At 51.8% G+C, this 20,818-nt stretch overlaps 7 protein-coding genes and 2 non-coding genes across 9 annotated transcripts; 3 read left to right on the top strand and 6 right to left on the bottom strand.

The window, feature by feature from the left end:
- Positions 1-1,597: 1,597 nt before the first annotated feature.
- Positions 1,598-3,790, bottom strand: BJX68DRAFT_254458 (protein kinase domain-containing protein; the record flags this gene model as incomplete). Its single annotated transcript, XM_071042888.1, has 2 exons — positions 1,598-1,808; positions 1,914-3,790. The coding sequence occupies 2 exons, from the start codon at positions 3,788-3,790 to the stop codon at positions 1,598-1,600; spliced, it is 2,088 nt and encodes a 695-aa protein (XP_070900489.1).
- Positions 3,791-6,847: 3,057 nt separating this feature from the next.
- On the bottom strand, positions 6,848-7,739 carry BJX68DRAFT_56481 (uncharacterized protein). The gene has a single exon (XM_071049410.1). The coding sequence runs from the start codon at positions 7,635-7,637 to the stop codon at positions 7,146-7,148; it is 492 nt and encodes a 163-aa protein (XP_070900490.1). The 5' UTR covers positions 7,638-7,739; the 3' UTR covers positions 6,848-7,145.
- On the bottom strand, positions 7,500-11,699 carry BJX68DRAFT_234542 (putative AT DNA binding protein). The gene has a single exon (XM_071039758.1). It carries the CDS (start codon positions 11,510-11,512, stop codon positions 7,841-7,843), a length of 3,672 nt encoding a protein of 1,223 aa, XP_070900491.1. The 5' UTR covers positions 11,513-11,699; the 3' UTR covers positions 7,500-7,840.
- A 532-nt stretch (positions 11,700-12,231) lies between these two features.
- On the bottom strand, positions 12,232-14,665 carry BJX68DRAFT_234544 (putative transcription factor). The gene is made up of 5 exons (XM_071039759.1): positions 14,520-14,665; positions 13,858-14,468; positions 13,769-13,800; positions 12,453-13,719; positions 12,232-12,404 (listed from the first exon to the last, which is right to left on the bottom strand). The coding sequence occupies exons 1-5, from the start codon at positions 14,648-14,650 to the stop codon at positions 12,268-12,270; spliced, it is 2,178 nt and encodes a 725-aa protein (XP_070900492.1). The 5' UTR covers positions 14,651-14,665; the 3' UTR covers positions 12,232-12,267.
- A 127-nt stretch (positions 14,666-14,792) lies between these two features.
- Positions 14,793-17,067, top strand: BJX68DRAFT_234546 (MFS transporter). Its single transcript, XM_071039760.1, has 4 exons — positions 14,793-15,232; positions 15,281-15,659; positions 15,713-16,348; positions 16,402-17,067. Exons 1-4 carry the CDS (start codon positions 14,889-14,891, stop codon positions 16,654-16,656), a joined length of 1,614 nt encoding a protein of 537 aa, XP_070900493.1. The 5' UTR covers positions 14,793-14,888; the 3' UTR covers positions 16,657-17,067.
- Positions 17,068-17,205: 138 nt separating this feature from the next.
- Positions 17,206-18,380, top strand: BJX68DRAFT_234548 (uncharacterized protein). The gene has a single exon (XM_071039761.1). It carries the CDS (start codon positions 17,273-17,275, stop codon positions 18,353-18,355), a length of 1,083 nt encoding a protein of 360 aa, XP_070900494.1. The 5' UTR covers positions 17,206-17,272; the 3' UTR covers positions 18,356-18,380.
- Positions 18,381-18,502: 122 nt separating this feature from the next.
- On the bottom strand, positions 18,503-19,147 carry BJX68DRAFT_265555 (uncharacterized protein; the record flags this gene model as incomplete). Its single annotated transcript, XM_071045274.1, has 2 exons — positions 18,503-19,050; positions 19,132-19,147. 2 exons carry the CDS (start codon positions 19,145-19,147, stop codon positions 18,503-18,505), a joined length of 564 nt encoding a protein of 187 aa, XP_070900495.1.
- Positions 19,148-19,767: 620 nt separating this feature from the next.
- BJX68DRAFT_t68 lies at positions 19,768-19,859 on the bottom strand. The gene has a single exon. It is a non-coding gene; the product is annotated as a tRNA-Asp (tRNA).
- Positions 19,860-20,701: 842 nt separating this feature from the next.
- On the top strand, positions 20,702-20,780 carry BJX68DRAFT_t66. Its single transcript has one exon. It is a non-coding gene; the product is annotated as a tRNA-Glu (tRNA).
- The last annotated feature ends 38 nt before the right edge of the window (positions 20,781-20,818 follow it).

The following is a 20,818-nucleotide window of genomic DNA, read 5'->3' on the forward strand; positions in this document are numbered from 1 at the left end:
AGGGAGCAGGGGTATGCGAAGTTGTATCCCAGGTGTAAATAAATACTCTTATCCCACGTGTTGAGACTGCGTTGTCCGAAAGCCTGTTCATATCTTGCGGCTCCTGCTGTCAAAGGCGTGGTATCATCCCATTGCATGAACCAGTTCCCAAGGACTGGGTAAGCTCGCTAAAGTCTCAAAAAAGAACCTTGCGCAAGGAGATGGGATGATGGCGAAGTAACTCGAGAGCAATCTCCCCAAGCTAATTATAGATAATTGCCTGCTCCTATCAATTCCTCCGGATGCATTATTGCCTCCCAAATGAGTGAAACAAGCCGAGAGAGCGGCTCACCGGCGCCGAGCGAACAGAATAGATCTCAGCTTAGGTATAACAAGCCGACTTCCCGGAGCGCGGCGAGAAATCAGTACGTATCTCTTTGCGAGATCCCGTGGATCTACTTGGCGATTTCATCAGCCGATTTGTTCAGTCGTGAGACAGTAAGATGGAGTTGGAGCATACTGTCTGACATAACGCCCACGGTATTGGCGCCTACCCACTAGTTTCAATGGCTGATTGGCAGTATAATGATGACTGTAAGCGTCTCTACTCCCTTCATTAGCAAGTCCGACTAAGCAAGTTCAGTCGGCCTTCGAACTTTTGGGGCGAAAGTGCGCACCAAGTTAAGTAGGAGAGTGCATAATTCACACACCACACGGAACCAAGATTGGACCACCTGGGCAGTCCCGCGGCTATTCAATAAGGCCTACACTCCCTCGCTACTAACCTGAAAGCCAAAGCAAGAGACCCGAAGTGGGAACACCTTACTACCAGGGCATCTAATTAAGTACGTTGACAAAACACCCATATTAATCGAGACTATTCAGGTACCTATCCTTTGCAGGCACCCCATCAAGTATCTCATTATCTCAAAACGCCACTAGGTGCCTTTCCAGACGTAGCGTAAACTTAAGTAAGCAGGCCCCTTGGCCACAAGCTTATTTGTTACTGTTGAACGCTTAAGTTTGAGCTTGGGCATGAGGTTGTGCTTGTGCTTGCTAAATGGAGTACATACTTAATGAGATGCTTAACTGGTTTGGGAAAGGTGAGAGTAAGAGGCGTTTTGTCTATGTACGGAGTGAACGTCGGTTTCCTCAGACCTCTGCAAGCTTATAGGCCAGTTTCCATTCCCAGTTCTCGTGGAGATTGCAACAAACAGATTCAATAGTCAATCAATCATTGTATATTCAACAAACAACACATGCTTACACCAAGGATATCATACCGAGACCAGACCAGACCAAAACCGTACCATCGCCTCGTCAGTCATCACGAACCAGATCAGATCAGAATTAGGCTTGTAAAAGTGAGAAGAAAGAAAGAGAGAGAGGAAAGTAGTGGAAGTTATGAGAGAAGAAAACATAGGAGAGAAAACGACGTCAAGTCAAAGAATGGGGAAGTATAGAGCCAACTGGCTGCTACTAGCAAATGAGGAAGCAGCCCGAAGAAGAAAGAGAGAAGTAGAGTACAGATGGGGGCTCGGAAGGACAGAGAATAGAGCAAAAAGGGTATATAAAGAGGAAAAGACAGAAGTTTCGAAAAAGGCCATGTATGTTGATGTCACTTTAGATTCATCCACGGTGTTGCGTAGCTCCATGATGGATCATTCGAGAGCACCGGGCTCGTCCCCGTATCTGGGGAGATTCCACGAAGCCTGCTCGATTTCTTCCTGCTCGGTGACTTGGTCGGCTTTTGTGGTCTTGGATATTCATGGTCAAAGTCGGTGTCGCTAGTTTGTTGGGACTCGGTGTCTGAGGAACTGATGTAGCTCCTTGAAGTCTTGGAGGGGAATGTCGGGCTTAACAAGCCATTTTCGTCTTGAAAGTAGTCTCTTCTAGGACTCTTCAGTGTCTTTGGTGTCTTTCGATGGGCTGACCGTGACCGTGACCGTGATGATAACCTCGGTACCATCAGTTGCTCGTCTATCGGCGAGGGTATTCGATCAGGTCGTCCTCGTTGACGGCCCGGATAGATGTTCGATGAGCAGTGCAGTGACGCTTTACCCTCTGCCCTTTTGATTGAGCATGCGAAGAGCTGCTCAACTTGGAATGCAGATGGTCGGTTCGAGGGCTCTCGACTTAACATGTCTCGTGACATTGCGAGCATAGGTCGGATTGATTGGAAAAGAGGATCTTTGCGCTTCTTCGCGTCGCTGTCGAGAAGCGTAATCCACGAGCTCACCTGGCCCATATTTCGGTCTAGGTGAAAGGAGCAGTCCGCGACGCCGCCGCCACGGCCAGCTGTCCGGTTTTTGGCTCCACGATGGCTCGAAAAGGCAGATATCTTTCGCTTGCATAGGTACGTGAAGATATCTAGAAAGACAGCGCCGAGTGAGAAGATATCAGATGCTTCCGGGTCGGTCTGGCGAGACTGCCATACTTGGACCAGGGCGCCGCCGCTGCTGTGTGCTGTGGGAAGGCCGACGGCGTTCAAGATCATGGAGCCGCGGTCTTCCGAGGACCCGGATGAGTTCGAAGAGGTAATGGATGGGGTGTAGATGATAGGACGTTTCACGGAAATTCCGCGCTTTCGAGTGGTGCTTCCATTACTAGACCCTGATGAGGACGAGGAGAGTCCCATGGAGTACCTGGAAGAAGTGTCTTGGCCTCCAACTCGAATAACTGTGCCGTGAGAGGCGACTGACTCCGGAGGAGGGCTCAATGGCTCCGTGTCTGAGATGCGGAGTCCTTTGAGACGAGCCAGATTGAGCCTTGTTGGACCCTCGTTCTTGCGACCTGTTCGACCCCCCGACGGTAGCATGCTACCAGCAGGACCGCTGTTCTGAACACTGATCGAGCGCACCCACCGTTCTGGCGGGCCATATTGGTATGATTCGACATCGTCTACCTTGACTGGTGGAAGTAGTGTATCCAGGGCTTCGAACTGGCCAATGAAGATCCTCCAGTCAGCATCGATGAGTATGTTCGAAGGACGTATGAGACCGTGGACTTGGCCATGCGCATGCAGCCAGGATAGCCCATGAGCCAAACAGTGGGGCCAGTTGACAAGAATCTCTCGACGTCGCTCTTTGGCAAGCTTTTTAAAAGACTGTGGGGTATCTGTCAGGAATGACATGAGGTTCCGTTCGTATAGACCGGAGAACAGAATGCAGACGGTGTTGTCGACAAAGTATGATGCGTAGATGGAGTACACATGGTCATGGGCCAATCGTCTCAAAGAGCGGATCTCCTCCAGCACTTCATCCTCCTCGAAGAAATGTGGTGCACCGCCAATGGTCACCTGGGTCCGTAGGTAGATTTTGCAAACTGCGCCAGCCAGAACAACTCTTTCGACTCCCTCCTTTGCTAGCACTGTCCCGGTCTGTAAGGCTTCCACTGGAACGCCTTCGTTTTCGGTATACTTGACGTGGTCTCCCTCACCAATGCCCCGCACGACGAAGCGCCATTGCGCAAGGAAGAACTTGGAGTCCAAGTCGCGATTCGCATCGCCAGCAGAAAGCTGCAGACGGTCGACACTATGGGCGGCAATGGGAAGATCATTGTCGTCGAATGAATCATCGACCAGGTGAAATATACGCTCAGGAATGCCAATATCAAGCAGAATAAGGAATAACCTTCCGGCTTTGGCGAGGATCCAGTCGAGGTAGGTCTCATTGGTCAACCCCTCCCCCCATGGCAGAGGCGCAACAAGACGTGGCAAGGTGCTTGCAGGGAGGTTCTTAAAGACAAAGTCGGGGCAGATGGTCGCCTCAACGCGATCCTGAGGCCACCAGACCGAACTCAAGGCGGACATACTGGACACTGCAGAGGAACCCGAAGCAGTGAAGCACGGCAATGATCAGAGGCTCCGGTGTGCTCTGGGGACATTTCTGGACAGTATTAGCAAAGAAAGAAGGAAAGAGCCACCAGAAGCAATAAATACAAAGTACGAGCGTCAGCTCAGCAAGTAATTGAGATGGAGGGAAAATAATACTAGGGTCTCCGGGTCACGATTGCATGCTTATCTCGGGCCATCCTTCGCGGACGTCTTCACTTTTGTGGCAGAGGGGGGAGGCGGGGGCAATAATGGCAGCCAAGACGAGTGATTTCATGGCCCTGAATCAGAGAGAAGCAAATCCCTTCAGGTGTGGCAACGGTGCGGCCAAGGGGGCAGAAGGATTGAGGCCGTTGAGAGCGCGATAGATCAGAACGAGGATTGGGAATAGCGTCAGCGACCATTGGGCGAGATGCAGCAAAAGACTGGGAACAATTAAAATAGTCCGGAGCAGCGCAATGGAAAAGCCACACTCTGATAAGACTCGGAAGGACAAGTGCATTCTTCATGAGACGCCTGTGCTGCCCGCAAATTGGAATGGAAGTGATCTGTAAGATTTGCTTATCAGTGACAGAAAAGTGTTAGTCTTGGGCTGAGATAACGACTCCTGCCCTCTCCTCCATTCAAAGCATTCAGAGCTGCTCCCATGCGAAGATCTTTGGCATGGTTCCATCCTTCCATCCAAAGTTGAGTGTCTGCAGAAAATCCTTTCGTGGTCCTCCGTCTCTGTCATCCTGCTGTGCGCTGCTGCAACACTGAATGCATTTCGCCGCGACAGGCCGGCGGGCCCTTATCAGCAGCTCGGCGGCCGCCGTACGAGCTCATCAATTTAGAATGTCAAATCAATGCTCTTGGGCCAGTAGTGACGTGGGGTTGTAACATGGTAAAGCCGCTAAATTCGACAGCCAAGTCCAAAGGTGGCTTGGAGAGGTACCCGGAGTCTGGCCGGGTCACCTTCCTACGGCCAATCCTGCCGCAATATATGCCGCGTCAAAAGCGCTTCACCAGAAGTCTTCCTCTGCCTCGGCCTTGCTCTCGGCATCACTCCAGTGTTCCTCTCTTCCTGGCAGAATCATAATAATGTGGTGCCCCGGACTGCACTTCTCCAGACCCAACAGCACGGACACACCGAGGACGCTCGCATACCGAGCTGCTCAATTGGACACCGAGAGGAGCATATTATGCCACACTTTCATGATCCCTTGCTCGGCTTTCCATCCACGTCTTCCTCCCTCTCGATAGGACTGTCGCAGATCTCTAATCAGTAAAACAATCCATCACTTCAACCCTCAGACCTCTCGCCGCGAGTCGCGCGTGTGAACAATTTCCCGATCCGTTACTTTGACTATTGGATACCTACGAGAGTGAGGTGCCACCGGGCCACTGTCGGTGGCAAGGAGCAGATAAGTGGGAGGCCACTCTTTGGCTGGCTGACAGTGACAGGCTGACAGCAGTTCGTCGATCATGCGGCTTAAGATGTGCATACAGAAACAGGTCTTTCTGTTTCCGAGCGGCAAGCACAAATAGACAGATCAGGAGACAGAGCTAGTCAAGCCATGCATGGTCTATCGATCCTGGGTTCCCAAGATCTAATTGCCGGCATATACACAATAATGGGACTCTGCAGCTTCATAATTCCATTCTTCTTCGATCTGTGAATAGAGAACCCCCAGGACCCGTTTACCCGGGCCTCGAGTCCCTCGACTTGACAAGACTTTTACCCACTGGGGCCCAGGCTGAGGCTGTTATCAGTCGTGCCTTCCCTACTGGGCTGGCCATATGGCAGCTGCCCCTCCGTCGTTCCTTCCTTTTCTGTCTTATCCTACCTTATCATCCTCGCGTGTCTACAGTCCACAACCTGAATAGTCGCAGACCGTCTCGCTCTGACCCAAGGTACGTCCACTGACTAATTAATGTCATTCTCCATCGTGTGTATCCCTCGCTTATTCTTATCTCTTTCAGTTGAACGAGTTCCTGCCCCGAAGCCTCCCCAGTCGCACCGGCAAACTCCCTGTACGGTGAGCCTGAGTCAGACGCTGGGGTGGCGTCTGCAGCTTGTCCTGCTCTGAGCGTCTCCGGTTTCGATCGCAAGCCTTTCGAAAGTGCTGCTGTTCGTCGCCAATATGCTTTGCGCGGTTGTTGATGAAGCCTTCATGTGCTGCTTTTTCTTCTGTCAAACTCTCGATCTGCATCGGTTAGTCTCAACACTCTTGTCCATATAGATTGTTCGAAATGGTCGTTGCTAATCACGATTGAAAGCTTCGGCATGACAGTCAGGATGTACTACATATTCAACCTACTTCGGTGAACATGCTTGAGAGAGCGGGCACTGGAAACTTACACACTTCAACCAAAGTTCCTGCTCCGAGCTCCATGCCTTCTGGCACCTCGCCAACTCTGCTCGTGCATACACGAGCTTTTTTTCTTGTTCTGCCGTCCACCGGGGGGTACGCGCTCGATCCTTGACGCCGTCCCAGCTTACCAATCTCCTGTGCTCGGGGGCTGGTCTACTTATATCGAGAGGGTCGATGTCCGCATCAGACTCAATCTCGGACTCGGCGTCGGACTCGTATCGAACGTGAACTGTCGGGCCGACGGTGGTATACACTTCGTCTTCGGTATCGACTTCGTCGTCTACAGGCCTTCTCTTTCCACCCGTTCGCTTTGTCTTGAGGAAGGGAAGCGGAAGGGGAAGACGAAAGACGTACTTGGTCTTGACACGGTGATTGACGCCCATTTTGGCCTATAGGGTTCGACAAATGTGGGAAAGAAGAGGTATGTAGTGTGGTCTTTGATCTGCTCTCAGTTGAGGCTCGACAGAACGGACTTGAGCTGGAATCGTATACGTGCCCTGCCGCGCCCAGCGCTCTATATATACCCAATCCTTCGCTCATCCTGCTCAGACTCTCTGTCTCCAAAGTAAGTTACCGCCCTTTCCTCAGAAATTCCCAGTTTGCGTTTACTACGCGGTCCAGGTCCAATATCCGGGCCGATCATAGGCCCGTTGAGTCTATCCCTGCCGCCACAGGCGTGCGCTCCCAACCAAACGCTCCCGCCTGAACCCCATCTCTCCACACACAGACACGATCGGCTCGAGTCGCGGGGAAAAGCCTTCCTTCTTAAGGTGATAGTCTTTCCCGACCGCAGTCTAGACCCCCTGATATTCCCACTGTACGGCCTGTGTATGGCTGCTCTATCTGCGCCCTGCAGGTCTGAGCTCAGTTGAGACTAGAATATGGCACTAGCACCATCTCACACTAGCACGCGACCCTTCCAGACTTCCACTCAGGAGTCAAGGCGCCAAGGGCGGAGGAGGGGAGAAAGGGTTCTCGGCTTACACGTTCTTAGCATGGCGCAAAGCTCTGAGAACGGGCACCGTCCAGGAACTGATCCGCAGGGTTATCAACGTGGCGGTCGGAGAGATGGCTGATGCAGGGGATACGTAGAATTTATGACGTTCTCGGGCGCATAAGTTGGCATCCAGAATCCACTTGATGCTCACCGGACTTTGCGCTATCCCGCGCGATGCCAGCTTATGGTTTACCAACTCCCAGATCGACGATGATGTCACCCCAGTGGTAGGGTTCAACTCAAAGCTGGAACAAGGCAAAATGCCATTGATTTCACAAAATATAGACAGAGAATAAGAGAAAAGAAAATGGACAAATAAAAACAAAGTGAAGGAAAATTTGTTGGGCAGCTGACTTTGGCAAACACAACGTCCAATCATAGACAACCTCTGTAGAAAAGAAAACATCCAGACCTCCAAGTGCACAGACGCTTTACATGACGACCAAGACATAATATGCAACAGGCCAAACACCATTCATAACCAGGTGTACTCGCCCCGGTTGGCCCGGCACAAATGTAACACTAACTGCAATGGTAGAAGAAAAAAAGCCAACCTGACAAAAAAAAAAAGGAGAGACCTGACAATGAACATAACTTCATATGCAATAGGAAACCATGCACCATACATAGCATAGTAATGTAACTCAATCTTGAATCACCATCCAATCATGAATGCATTCACCCCCTCTGAATAATACTCTTCGGCATGGCCCTCGTCGCCCTCTCCTCATTCTTGATATCCTCGCGAATCTGCTCCCCAATAATCAGACTTACAAGCCTCCGATGCAACTCCGCCTCCGTCCACCCAACGTACCCGGACCCGCCAGCCCTGCGGTCCGCAACGGCAAGCTCCTGTCTGAACCGATGGATGATGGCGAACTGCTGCTTGGTGATCGCGACGCCGTACGCGTTGTCCGAGGTCCAGATGTAGTCGCCGATGATCTCAGCGTGCGAGGGTCTCGGGTGGTAGGGGAAGATCCCCGGGGTGTTCTTTGCCATGCGGTAGAGGCGGCGGAGGAGCGTGTAGTGGGCGTTTGTGAAGTAGCCTGAGGTGGCGAGGGGTGGGTTTTGTTCTTGTTGCTCTTGCGACGCTGATGCGCGGGGTTGGGTGGGTTTTGAGTTTGGTTGTGTGTTTTCTCCCGCTTGCCCATCCTCTTCCTCTTCCTGCGCGTCGCCGTCTCGCTCGCCTTCCTCTTCTTCGGGCTTCACTTCTTCGAGTCTCTCTAGGTTTTGTGAGGCTGAAATTGAGGCCCGTGTGACCTCACGCTGCGCAGCAGGGGGCATCGGGTCTGACACCGACTCTAACTCCGATTCCGACTCATTGATGGGCGGCAACCTTTCATGTTCTCTCACGTCATCTTCTTCAATCTCATCAAGCCCGCGACCTTCGTGCTCTTCGCTTTGTTCCTCATTTAAACTAGGAGCATGCGAGCTGGACCGACTGCGCCGTAACGTTGAGTTGTCCCGAGTCGGACTCGAATCTCGGACCGGAGCTTTTAGCCAGGCCGGCGTGTAACTTGTGATCTTCTGGAACCAGGAAGACCCCTGCCCATCCTTATTCGCAGGCTTGGGATTCCTAGGCGTAAAAGTCTCTTCGTGTGCAGAGACTCCCTCGTTGGCGGCATCTGAGAGGCTGGCGTTGTCTGCGAATTCTGCGTTGTCTGCAAACTCAGACTGGTGGCGTCGCATCTCGCTTTCGTGCCTTGTCGTCGGGTCGATTTGGAATGTCTCATCGTCGAGGTCTCTTTCTGGGCTCAAATTCAGAAAGACATCGGACTCTTCAGACTCTTCCCTCAGCTCGTCTTGGTATTTTTCGGCATTGGCGTGGCGCTGTGGCGCTGCAGATGACAGATTTTGCTGTGGTGAGCGCCCTTGTGCAGAACTCAGGGGACTGCTCTTCCCCAAGTAATATCGGGCTTGCCTCGGTGTGTACTCGACGCCAGGCAGATCTGAAAAGCTCGCATCTTGTTCGCGCAGTATTTGCACCCGCGACTGGCCGAGAGGAGGCACCTTTCCTTGTCCGTCAAGCCAAAGTCCGGGAGAGAAAGTCCACTTGTACCCCTGATCTGCAGGAGACGAGCGACCTTTTCCGGGGCTTGATTGTTGATCATTCTGTGCTTCAAGCATAGAGCCCCGGCCTGAGTTACCCTCCTCTTTCGCTTGGATTTGCCAAATGTCCTCATCACCATCGTCATCATCATCGGCGCCAGCACCGTAGCCCGGGTTCGCGTTCTCTTCTTCGTATACCTGCTGTCGTCCCTCTTCTTCATATTCCTGACCGTAACCCTCTTCGTAATGCTGCTGCTCTTCCTCTCTCTGGTTCGGTAACTGCTGATCCTCATACGTCTCGCGCTCGTCGGGCTCATCACCCTGCTCGTCGGATTGCTGTAAGTCACTGGCATCGCTGTCAATAACAATGACCTGGCTCGGATGCTCTTCAATTGTCCGGCTAATCGCTTCCCGCTCTCTCTGCCACTCCGCAAACCGTTGTTTCATCATTGTGCTCGGCGAAGACTCTGCCGTACCATTATACTGTCGATTTGGGGTTCTTGACACATTCCTTGTGTACTCAAAGTGTGGGCTGTCTAAACCTTCCTCATCTACTTCCGGTTCCTCTGCCTCCAACAAAGCCTTCTTCACCGGACTCCGTAGCTCGTTGTATTTTCGTCTTATTGCAAGCACTTGTCCAAGGCCTAAAGCCACCCGTAGAAGTCGTTGTGAGTCAGGATTCAAGTCATCAAAGACATCTTCTAGCCGTCGGCGAGGTTCCATGAAGTCGGTAATCTCTTCTCCTGGAGCCGGGGCTGGATTAGAATGACTAAGGACATGCCCAAGGGCAATTCCTGATCTGACCAACTTTGCCAGTCCAAGGAATCTTTTCTTATGCGGCGCTGGAGATGATTTAGTGGCGATTGCCGGCGATCGAGATAGACGTTTGGTAGAGGTAGACGGACTTGCTGTCGGTAGTTGGGGGTACTGAACTGGGAGTTGAGGATAGTGAAGTTGCGGTTTGGGAGAAGGCAATGGTTCAGGACTCGGACTTGGGACAGAGAATTGTTCTGGCTGCCGATCCAAGGCGCGTGCCTTCTGCTTGAGAACGCCGTTGGATTCTCGCTGGATGAATGGTTTCAAAGAGCCCTTCGTCAGTTTCGAGTTGTTCTTCAAGCCATGCTGCCTGGCAGACGGCAATGTGTCTAGCGATACCATACTAAACCCCTCGCTCTCGATGATTGTATCGAAATCTCTGTACTCACTGGTAGGGTCACTGGGAGGCACCGCATCCGGTTTATGTGCATTTGCGGATGCACCCTGCGCCAGCTTGCTGCCCTCTTGCCGTTCGTCGTCTACCAGCGACGATGAGGTTGGGGTTGGATAGATGCGTGGTGGGTGTGGTGTATGACCGGCGTGTAAGCTATTCTCGGGAGATGCAGATACAGCTTGCAGGTTTCGGGTAGGTGATGGCATTTTGGAGGGTGTTGAATGTAACTCATCGTCGCCTGGCTGCGAGTAAAATCGATCTATCGCGTCGCCATTTGGGGTGTCGTAGGTTTTTTCAAGTTCCGGGGCTGGATTCTGTTCCTGGGAGGGTTGCTGCGCCTGATCAGGAACGTCGAAGGGAATGTCCATCCCATCGCCAAACCCATCATCCGAGTCCGCATCACCGGCGAGGTTCAGAGGGCTCCAGCTGCGCCTTTCTAACTCCGTACCTGCCGGAGCTGGGTCGGCCAGTTGTGCCTCCACCTGCGTTTCCACCTGCTCAATACTTTCGACTGCGACGTTCTCCGGCTGAGATTTCCTCGGCCGACCAGGTCTTCTCTTCTGGACGCTGTTTCCGCCAGGACCAGGGGTGTGGCCCGGGCTCGCCTTGACAGCGTCGGACTTTCTAGGACGCCCTCTACCTCGTCGAGGCGTTTGCTCGGAGCCATCTTTAAGCGGAATTTTAGTCGTAAACGAGGAGGGTTTCGGCCGCTTGCGCGAAGGACTCCCCTGGTTCTCCTGGTCGTCCTGTGTCGCCTCGAGTGTCACGCGAATCCGCCAGGGACTAACGTTGCCCTCCGCCTGTGCCTTGTCCGGGGAGATGGACCGTTGCCGACCATTACCCTTTGAGGGCGACCCTGGAAGCAGTATATCATCGAACCGTATCGAGTGCGCGCTCTTCGCGGGACTGAGGCTAATGCGCGACCGTTTCCGTCGCCCAGCACCAGGCGTGTTGAGGATGCGGAGGTTTGCGGGCGACATGGCGCTGCTTTGGCGGCCGCGGAAGGGTCTGAAGGGTGAGGAGATCAGGTAGTCGACATCTCCAGGAGGCGCAAGAATGTCCGGGGAGGAGCTTGCGCTGTGGGAGAACATTGATTGAATTCAGGATGTGAGGGACAGCGACCGAACCAACGACGTAGCCTACGAAAGAGTGTGAGCACGTCAAGAAGCCAATCCAAAACACGTCATTATCTCGTATCCAGAAGTCCAAATATATCGCAAGCGATTGAAGCTAACAAATAATGAGTTCGCCAAACGTAGCGGGGGAGTGCAGTCGGAGCCACGAGAGTTGTGAGTTGCGCATAAACACGCGTTCCCAATCGGGAAGGTGGAAGGCAATTAGCGCCTCAGGCATCAATTATGTCATCAACTGCAAGAACCCCGATTTGGTCTAGCGTGTTTCCCCCCTCAACTAGTACCAGGCATAAGAGGTTGGATGACAGGCGTACAGTATCAACGTAAGGACCTAGAGCGATGTTCAGAGGCATTTGAATTCAAATCTCTCATCTGAAGATGTACCACAGAATCTGGTAGGCGAGTTATGCTTCCAGGACTTAGATTCGACTAGTTGCTCCCATTCACCCACCATGCTTTTCTTCCAGTATGTTTCGATTCGTAGGGCTAGTATTATGTTCGGGTCCGCTTAATCAAAGCTTGGAGGATTACTAGCGTGTCGCTCCGAAAGACGGCCTGTGTATATTATAGAGATATCTTGAAGATAGTATAGAGAATCACACAAAAAGAGGATGGCGTAAACTGTAAAGAGGTTCACTATCCATGGAGGAGTAAGAACAATTAGATATTTTGTAGATATTAGGACAACGCAGGGCCTTTGCAGTAGGAGAGCCTCAACCAGTTCCAGGCCAATTTACAAACATCATCCATCCATCAGGGAGGTCCCCGTAAATGTTCATATCGACGCCCAAATCTGGGTCCTGAAGGCCGGATGGCATATAAGTACCCAAGAAGTCTGGCATAAGCCGGTCTATCACGATGTCAGCCAAGTTAAGAGTTCTACTAGTAGAGCACACACCCTCGTTAAGATTTGCAGTCTCTGGTGAGACCGCCGGCCGGCCGAGGTCAAGGCCAGTGACCATGTCATGAGGTCCATCTCTTTTTGCACAGGTTTCTGTTGGTTTCCCTCGGGCCAGCACAAGGCTCACTGCCTCTGCAGCCTTTCTTGCCTCTTTCGAGATTGAACTTCTGCGTAACCAGATTGCCCTTGCTCGCTGCAGTCCAGCCCGAATCTCAGCTTCTCGCTCTATAGTTTGTTCATGGTGCAGTATCGAGCATAGAAGCATGGTAGCCGTAAGGAATTGGTGGTTCATGATAGACGTAACACGCCAGCGCATTACGTGAAGCTGACCCCCGGGGCGGGTTTCTTCGTCGAGTATGTGCTGGATCTCCAGGCTGCCCAGCGAGGCGTTAACACACGTGTTTAGTGAGTAGTTGTGGCTTTCGTCACTCTCAGAAGCCTGCGTAAAGACAAACCGTCGATGCAGCATGACTTGCCCTTTGTAAAACATATGCTGGATGAAGAGGCGAGAGACAATTGCTTGTGGCGAATCGGTCAAGCTAGCTGCCATCGGCTTCATCTTCAAGGGCGTTGGAATGCTCTGAACTGCTTCATGTAGTATTCCATCCACTCGCATTACTTCAGTATAACTGCATGCTTTCGCCGCACTTGTAAGATCAGCGATGGTTCCAAGCGCCTTCAACATTCGTGTTCGTGCCACTATTCCCAGCGCGGTAGTTAGTTCGCTTTCTGGTCGTGACTGAGGCAGTTCCTGTGTGTCCTCGTCGAAATTGGTATCATCCAGATTCCGTGGTTCTGATGTGTCGTACTGCCAGTCAGAGATCATGCGCGGCATACCCATTTGATTCGACAGGAGGATGTCGCTCATGAGCACTGTTGCCCAGAGTCGCCGTCGCATTTCTCCACGGAAAGGCGAAATACCGGGAAAGTGACTCGGATCTCTATGGTATCCCATGCGCTTGGCTAAGTTGACTTCAAGTGCAAGGAGAAACCACATGTCTTTATCGGCATCGGTGCGTGTGCCGAACTCAATGTAAACATAGTTGATGACAGTCTCCAAGACGTATGGACCAGACTTAGTATATTCGCCCATGAAAAGACATTGAACAACCTTTTCACGATAAAGATCCACCTGAAGAGAATGCTGTTCCACCTCTAGATCTCCGGGCGGGTCAGAAGCTAAGCAAGCAAGACAAATCATACTGAAGAGAAGTCCAATCCACATCACTGGGACGCTGGACGGGTTAGCCCAGAAGGCGCCATACTACAAAGGTTAGCATGTCGCATAGAGTTTTATACAGATCAGTACTCACCTCGCGCAGAAAGCTCGGTCCATGAACAGTCGCTATGCGAATTGACAAAAGTGAGCTTGATATAAAGTGACTGAGCGCATCTCACGTACCAGACGACACGAGATCCAAGTAGTTGAAATAGTGTGAGACATAGCGATCGACGGCGTACTTTGGAGGCAATGCAGAGAGAATCTCATCGCGAGAAGCCGCGTGCCGACATCCATAGAGCAGTAATGCGCCTCTATCTTGCGGTGAGGCAAGAGGATCAGCACTATCTACCTCGTCTCCAATAGCATTGTAATCCCCAGCGAGCCGTAATTGTTCATCGCGGTCGATGTGATCTTTTAGATCGGCAATTCCATCCAGAATCGCCACCCAATGGTCTCCTCCAACGTAACGAAGCTCTAAGTCACTGATTCTCAGGCTTCCGCAGTCAGAGTGCTCATCGGCCGAGGCCTCTATTGGTATAGTGTGGGCCGGTGTTGCAGGCCCAGGCATCGATTGCCTGCCGGCGTCCGGAGTGCGATCAACATCGGGCTTCATAGTCGAGCTCTGCATCATGGACATGACCAAGTGCTCCAGGCGTACGATGCGGTCATGGGCAGTGCTTGTACCAGACAGCGGCTGTGGTGGACCCATAGGCGCAGAACCTTCGGGATATGTACATAGCTGACCACGTGTTGTACAGCACGAGCATGGCCGTTGACGATCGCATCTTGATCTGGATGACGGAACACTTCAGCACTATTCGTTGATTGAGATGAAGACTTACTTTCGTCGTCGGCACTGGTCACAGGAAAGTTGGGGTTTATCTCGGCGTCGACTGTGTGCAAGTGGCCTCGAAATCAATTCCTTTTGCTGTCTTGAGGAGGCCGTTAACCTAGGTATAGTCTGTGATGCCATGACTCCAGCAGGCTCAAAGCCTGTGAGTTGTGAAAAGGACGAGATGTCGCTTCAGTAGTCTTTCGCTGAGGTCATGTGACGCTTTGGGGTTGTTTCTTCCTCCGACCCTCCGCGGACGACCGATTCTCCACCTACATCGTCGCCTGTAAAGCCGGCCATCTACATCCCTATCGCCGGCTCATTTCCGACCTTTCTGGCCTGACTCCTATCATGGATGTCCTAAATCCGTCTCTTCAGCATGTTCTTGCTGTTCTGTGTGAACTTCTTAAGGGGCCTGAATTGCCTCCATCAACACAGGATGTTTCTAGGCATTCAGTCAACTACTTATCGCCATTGCTCCTTTACTTTTCTTCTCAACCCTACTTACCGCTTTGCGCTATACCCAGTTGCGAAAATGTCTGAGTTCAAGAGCAGTTCTAATACCGTCCTAAGCCAGCTCGAACACGGCGCCCTTGGAGAGAGCAAGCAGGAGACCAACATCGTCGACTGGGACGGTGATTGCGATCCTGCTAATCCTCGAAACTGGTCTAAGCACAATAAATGGGCACACATTGTCATACTCTCCGTTCTAGCTCTTATCACGTACGTCCGGCTCGCGCCCTAGGATGGCATGTACTCACACCACATAAGGAATATGGCCCCAACTATGTGTGCACCCGGCATCCAGGACATTGCGGCAGCCCTTGACATTACTTCTAGTACCGTTAGCACTCTCGCTATCACCCTATATGTACTGGGGCTAGCAATTGGGCCCATGTTCATGTCTCCACTGAGCGAAATATACGGCCGTGTACCAGTGTACCACGCTTCGAGTGTGGTCTTTGTTGCCTTTATCGTTGGGACTGCGCTAAGCCAGAGCGCGGCCCAATTCATGGTCTTTCGGTTCATCTCAGGATGTGCTGGCGGCACGCCGATGGCTCTCGGCGGTGGAACGATTGCGGACATTACCACTATAGAGCAGCGAGCAGCCTCGATGGCTTTGTTTAGCATGGGGCCTCTCTCGGGACCTGTAAGTCGTTCTCCCTTCGCTATTCTCATAGACGCTGACCCAAGACTCTGCAGGTTCTTGGACCTGTGATTGGGGGCTTTCTGACCACCGGAGAAGGCTGGCGCTGGACCTTTTGGCTGCTGTCTATCCTAGGAGGAATCTTCGGAATCGCTGCCCTTATCATCATGCGCGAAACGCACCCCAAAGTCATCCTCGAACGCAAGGCTGCAGCGCTCCGTGCTGCTACCGGCAACCATAAGCTACAGTCCAAGCTCGCTCATTCCCTCTCTCCGCGCCAGATCCTCCTTCAAGTTCTTATTCGCCCTGCCATGCTTTTGTTCCAGTCGCCTATCCTATTTGTTATGTCTCTATATGTTTCTTTGGTCTTCGGTGTGATGTACCTTCTTTTCACTACCTTTACTAGTGTCTTTGAGGGCCAGTATGGGTTTAGCACTTCCATGTCAGGCCTGGTGTACCTTGGCTTGGGAGCGTCATTGCTTGGGAGTATGGTCTTGTTCAACCTCATGAGCCGGCGCATGCAAGGGGCGTCTCAACCACGCCCCGAGAACCGGTTGATTCCAATGATCTGGTTCAGCCCATTTGTTGCCTTCGGCCTGTTCGTGTACGGCTGGACTGCGTACTACAAAGTGCATTGGATCGTGCCTATTATTGGCACGTGCCTCATGGGTTTCGGAGCTTTTTTCGTCATCGTATGTATCTGGCTGCTTCCTGGCATGCTTATTTTTCTAATTCTTGGTTACAGACCCCCGCGCAACTTTACTTGATTGACATTTTCGGCTCTCAGGGTGCTGCCTCGGCTCTGGGTGCTAACAATCTTCTGCGATACATTTCCAGCACCTTTTTACCTCTCGCCGGGCCAAGCATGTACAGAGCTTTGAACTATGGATGGGGTAACTCGTTGCTCGGTTTTATTGCTCTGGCTTTTATTCCAGGGCCTCTACTATTTTATAAGTATGGCGACCGTCTTCGTGCCAAGTCGCCGGCCGCTCAGCTGTGATAATTAATGGCTTCGGTAGTACTAGCGGCACTTCGCCTCGAGCAGGGAGTTAAGTCCGAGCAGTTCCCTGATTCTGCCTCTGCTCCAAAAAGCAGTACCTGAGAGAAACCTGAGACTTTATTTGTTTCGTCCCTTAGTTGCACCTTGTTAGAGAATTATTGGAGGGGGCGGGTCGACTTAGGGCTAGCGCTTTAGGTTGTTTCAGGGACTGCTCGACTCCTGTTTCACGCACCCACGAACAGTTCAGTGGACCCTGCTGGGCCCATCTTCTCCATAGTTCAGGCAACCTGAAGAAGTCATTTGTCCGTCTTGGCGATATACAGGGCTTATATAAATCACGAAGAGAATCGAAAACTTGATTCACAGCATCACGATCATTTTGCACCTCATAATGCCTCTCACAAAATCCGCGGTTGCGATCCTCTTCGCAGCTGGAAGTCTCGCAGCTCCATGCCCTCAATCTCAGTCACAATCACAATCCCGGGCCAGCAGTAGTTCTGAGCCCTCTGAATTCACCGCCAACCCCTCCATCGGCGGCGGCGGCAGCACCTATACCGACTCTCCGCGATTTCGTGTCTATGGCGCCACCGAAACACAAGCGGACACTACTCTCCAAATGCTCGAGGGTGCCTACACTTGCTTTGTCACTAACCTAGGCTGGAGATCACACGGACTTTCCTACAACACCGATAGCGATACTAGTGATGTTTGGTACAAGGAGAACGTCTACGCCGTGTCATCGCTCGACGGCGGCGCAGCAGGCGTCATGCATTCTGATTACTCCGCTGGCCTGAGCTGGGTGGACGTGGTTACTACATACCTGACCGACCCGTCCGTCACAGTGCACGAGTACGGCCATGCTCTAACATACCACGCACGAAACTGGGTCGACCAAACTGCCACCGGCGCCTGGTGGGAGACTGTCGCCAACTGGTTTGCGGACACATACATCACCTCGGATCTATGCGCCAGTGCGCGAGAGAGCTACGGTCAAACTTCAGGCAACTCGGTTATTGACCTGCAAAAGGTGATTGGTGACTCGTTCCAGGTTATTGTTGATGGTTCCGTTGGGTCAGGCAACTACTACCAGGCCTGGCCGGTGCTCACGTATCTCACCAATAATCCGGACAATTATACCGGGCTGGGCCGGGATACCATGTGGAACCTCTTCGAGCAGTATGAGATTGGCAGCAACGAGACGCCGCTGCACACTCTTGCGCGCTTGGTCTCCTCTACTTCTGTCGGCTCGGTGATTGGACGCTACTGGGCACGCATGGCTTACGTCGATATCGGCCACGAAGTTGCTCACCAAGCCTTCCTCGACCAGCGAAACTGGCTCAGCTACGAGAATCTCGACTCGAACGGTGACCGCTACACCGTCAAGTCTGACCGTCAACCCCTCTACATGGGTGCGAACATCAACCCGCTCCAGATCTCTCAGCCTGGTGAGATCAGCGTGACCGTTCAGGCGAGTCAAGACTTTACCGCTACGCTGGCCGTACGTAGCTCTTCTGGATCTGTTCGATACGTCGACTTGGTTGACGGGTCTGGCTCCGTTACTATGGATGATGGTGACGAGGCCAGCCTTGTTGTCGCGAACACGCCATCAACTGTCATTCAGTATGATCCATTCTCTTTGACAGCTGAAGTCCAAGCTGGCTTGAACTACTCTGTCCAGGTTACGGGTGCTACATTCTAGTCTCCTTTGAACTTGTATTATTACTACCCCAAAATGTATATACAAAATTTCATACCCATCGTTAAGTGCACAAAAAGTCCACCAAGATAGAATACTCCCATACCTTCTTCATTCATCCTTGCAACTCATACCTCGGCCTCTCCCCCTCTAGCACCTCAACCCCTTTTTTACCCACCAATTCAAGCACACGCCTTTCCGTCCCCCCCCCATCTCAACAGGTGGGCCCTCCCCTCCCAACTCGGGCATCGGTGGTTCCCCATCCTCTTCCTTCCGCCGCCGCCGTCGGAAAACAAGTATAGCCCCAACAGCGAGAAAAACAACACCAAGCCCAACCCCAATCCCGACCCCAGCTATAGCTCCTGTCGATAATCCGCTGCTGTCTCTTCCACCTCCTCCACCCCATTCGCTCTCACTCCCACTACTCGCGCTTGTGCTGATAGAGCTCAGCGAGACGACTGCGATAGTAGTTATTTCGGACGGCACCGGTGATAGTGAGGACCCTGTAGGTACGAACCCCGTAAGGGTCTCGATCATGTCAAGGTCATCGGTCGTCGTCGCGAGGGTCTCCGTAGTATAATAGCCAACGTCTGTGACGGTTATTGTGGTTGTCGTCGTACCCGTCGCGGGCGTTTCCTCAATGCTTTCTGCGTTCTGTGGGTTCTCGCCATAGGTGGGGGCTGACTCTTGCGTTGTTGCTGGGAGTGGCTTTGTCAGATGGATATTGGACGGCGCGGGGCAGTTGCACGCTCAGCGAGATGGAAGTTCGGGGTACGTACTGAAGAGATCCTCCATGGTATTCTTGACGAACTGCGCTTTCTTGAGAAATGCGAACTTCCAGCAGGTAGAGAGAAGGGGAAATCACCCCAAACCCCCTGTCTCTCGTCGTCCGTCATTGCTGACAGACATCCTGCGGGGATTCGGCTCAGCTTCATGGCTGAATGTCTCGCGGATGTGTATTTTTGCTTTTGGGGTAGCTGCATACCAGCATTTGGGTCTCAGGGATATGGCTGGCATCGGCTGTTGGTAGGGTTGTACAGAGCGCTTGGCACCATATCCAATTTGTGTACTTTGTTTGCTGCAAGATGACGTTAGTTGGTCCGTGAGACTGGTTATCGGTTTTTGAGTTTGCCATGGTTTGGATGTTTGATTGAACCTGGGCCTTTTTGGGGTTTCGCTGCAAATTTTGACAGGACCGCTGGACTGGGGCTGCGGGCGAAGGCTGGATGATGCTCGATCGTTATCGGATTCGCACAGGACCCTCGGTATAGATGGTAGGCAATTCATCTTCGTGAAAACAGATCATGCTCTTAGGGACCTTTGATGCAAATAAAAATTATATCAGTCCTTGGAAAGGAGAAAAAGGCGACAAGATGGATATGTATACGGGAGGAACCAAGAAAAAAAAAAGAGATCTCCCCGACTGGGAGTCGAACCCAGGTCTCCCGCGCTTGTGATCACATTGTAATCTGACAAGCGGAAATCATGACCGTTAGACCATCGAGGATCTTATACATTGTGTTTCTTTAATTTTGGCTTTATATTTCAATAGCTTAATAGGTTTTTCAATATCAGAGTAACCCTGGTGTGGTCCATACGCAGACTTATGCGGTTACTATATAGATTAACAGAAAAACTTAGATACTGTGAGCTTCAGCCTCGGTGACTATGTAGCCATTTGCTTGGTTACTGGCCGTTTCCCCTGCCAAGCGCCGTGGGATCCCGTATAGTTTTGCTCAGATGCACTCAGCGGACTACGCTACTACCCATTTTCGCGTACAGCCGTATGTCTACAGGTATGGAGTAACTTGATCCATTTTGATGCGCATGGTTGGTGTTGTGTCGTTATTATTACCATCGGAGACAATTCGGGTTCTTGAGCTGTCGTGGTGTGTATTTACCCCTATGATTTTTCCTTGGCTGCGTCAATGGATATATATCGAGAGCCTGCGGGCGTGCAATGAAGTCCAAGGAGACTGGTGAAATTCACCAAACACAGCTATATAGGTAAACTCACCACCATCCGGTCGGGTAGGATTGACAAGCTCGAGTGCGACTGTCGAGAAATCTACTATGAAGCATCCGCCCATGTCTGGGCGATAACATTGCCGATGCCTACATCCGTACAGAGTACCACTAACCCCCAACACTGCGGAAGTGTCTGTGCTCCAAGATGATATGGGGTCCATCTCGAAGTTATCAGGCGGGATTCAAGCGTACCCGCCACGATAGCAATTCCACGTCGAAGGTCTTACCTGTGATGTATGCCCGAAGAGCGAAGGTCGCACAAACAAACTTCATGGGATTGGCGAGTATAGATACCGATTCATTTCGGCTAAATATATCTCATCCGATATGGTGTAACGGCTAACATCATCGCCTTTCATGTGGATCGCGATAGCTCGGGGTTCGATTCCCCGTATCGGAGATACCTTTTTTTTTTTTCTGCCCTAGCTTGGTATCTTG

Source organism: Aspergillus pseudodeflectus, assembly GCF_044049435.1.
Source record: "Aspergillus pseudodeflectus strain CBS 756.74 chromosome Unknown BJX68scaffold_15, whole genome shotgun sequence".
Classification (NCBI taxonomy): domain Eukaryota; kingdom Fungi; phylum Ascomycota; class Eurotiomycetes; order Eurotiales; family Aspergillaceae; genus Aspergillus; species Aspergillus pseudodeflectus.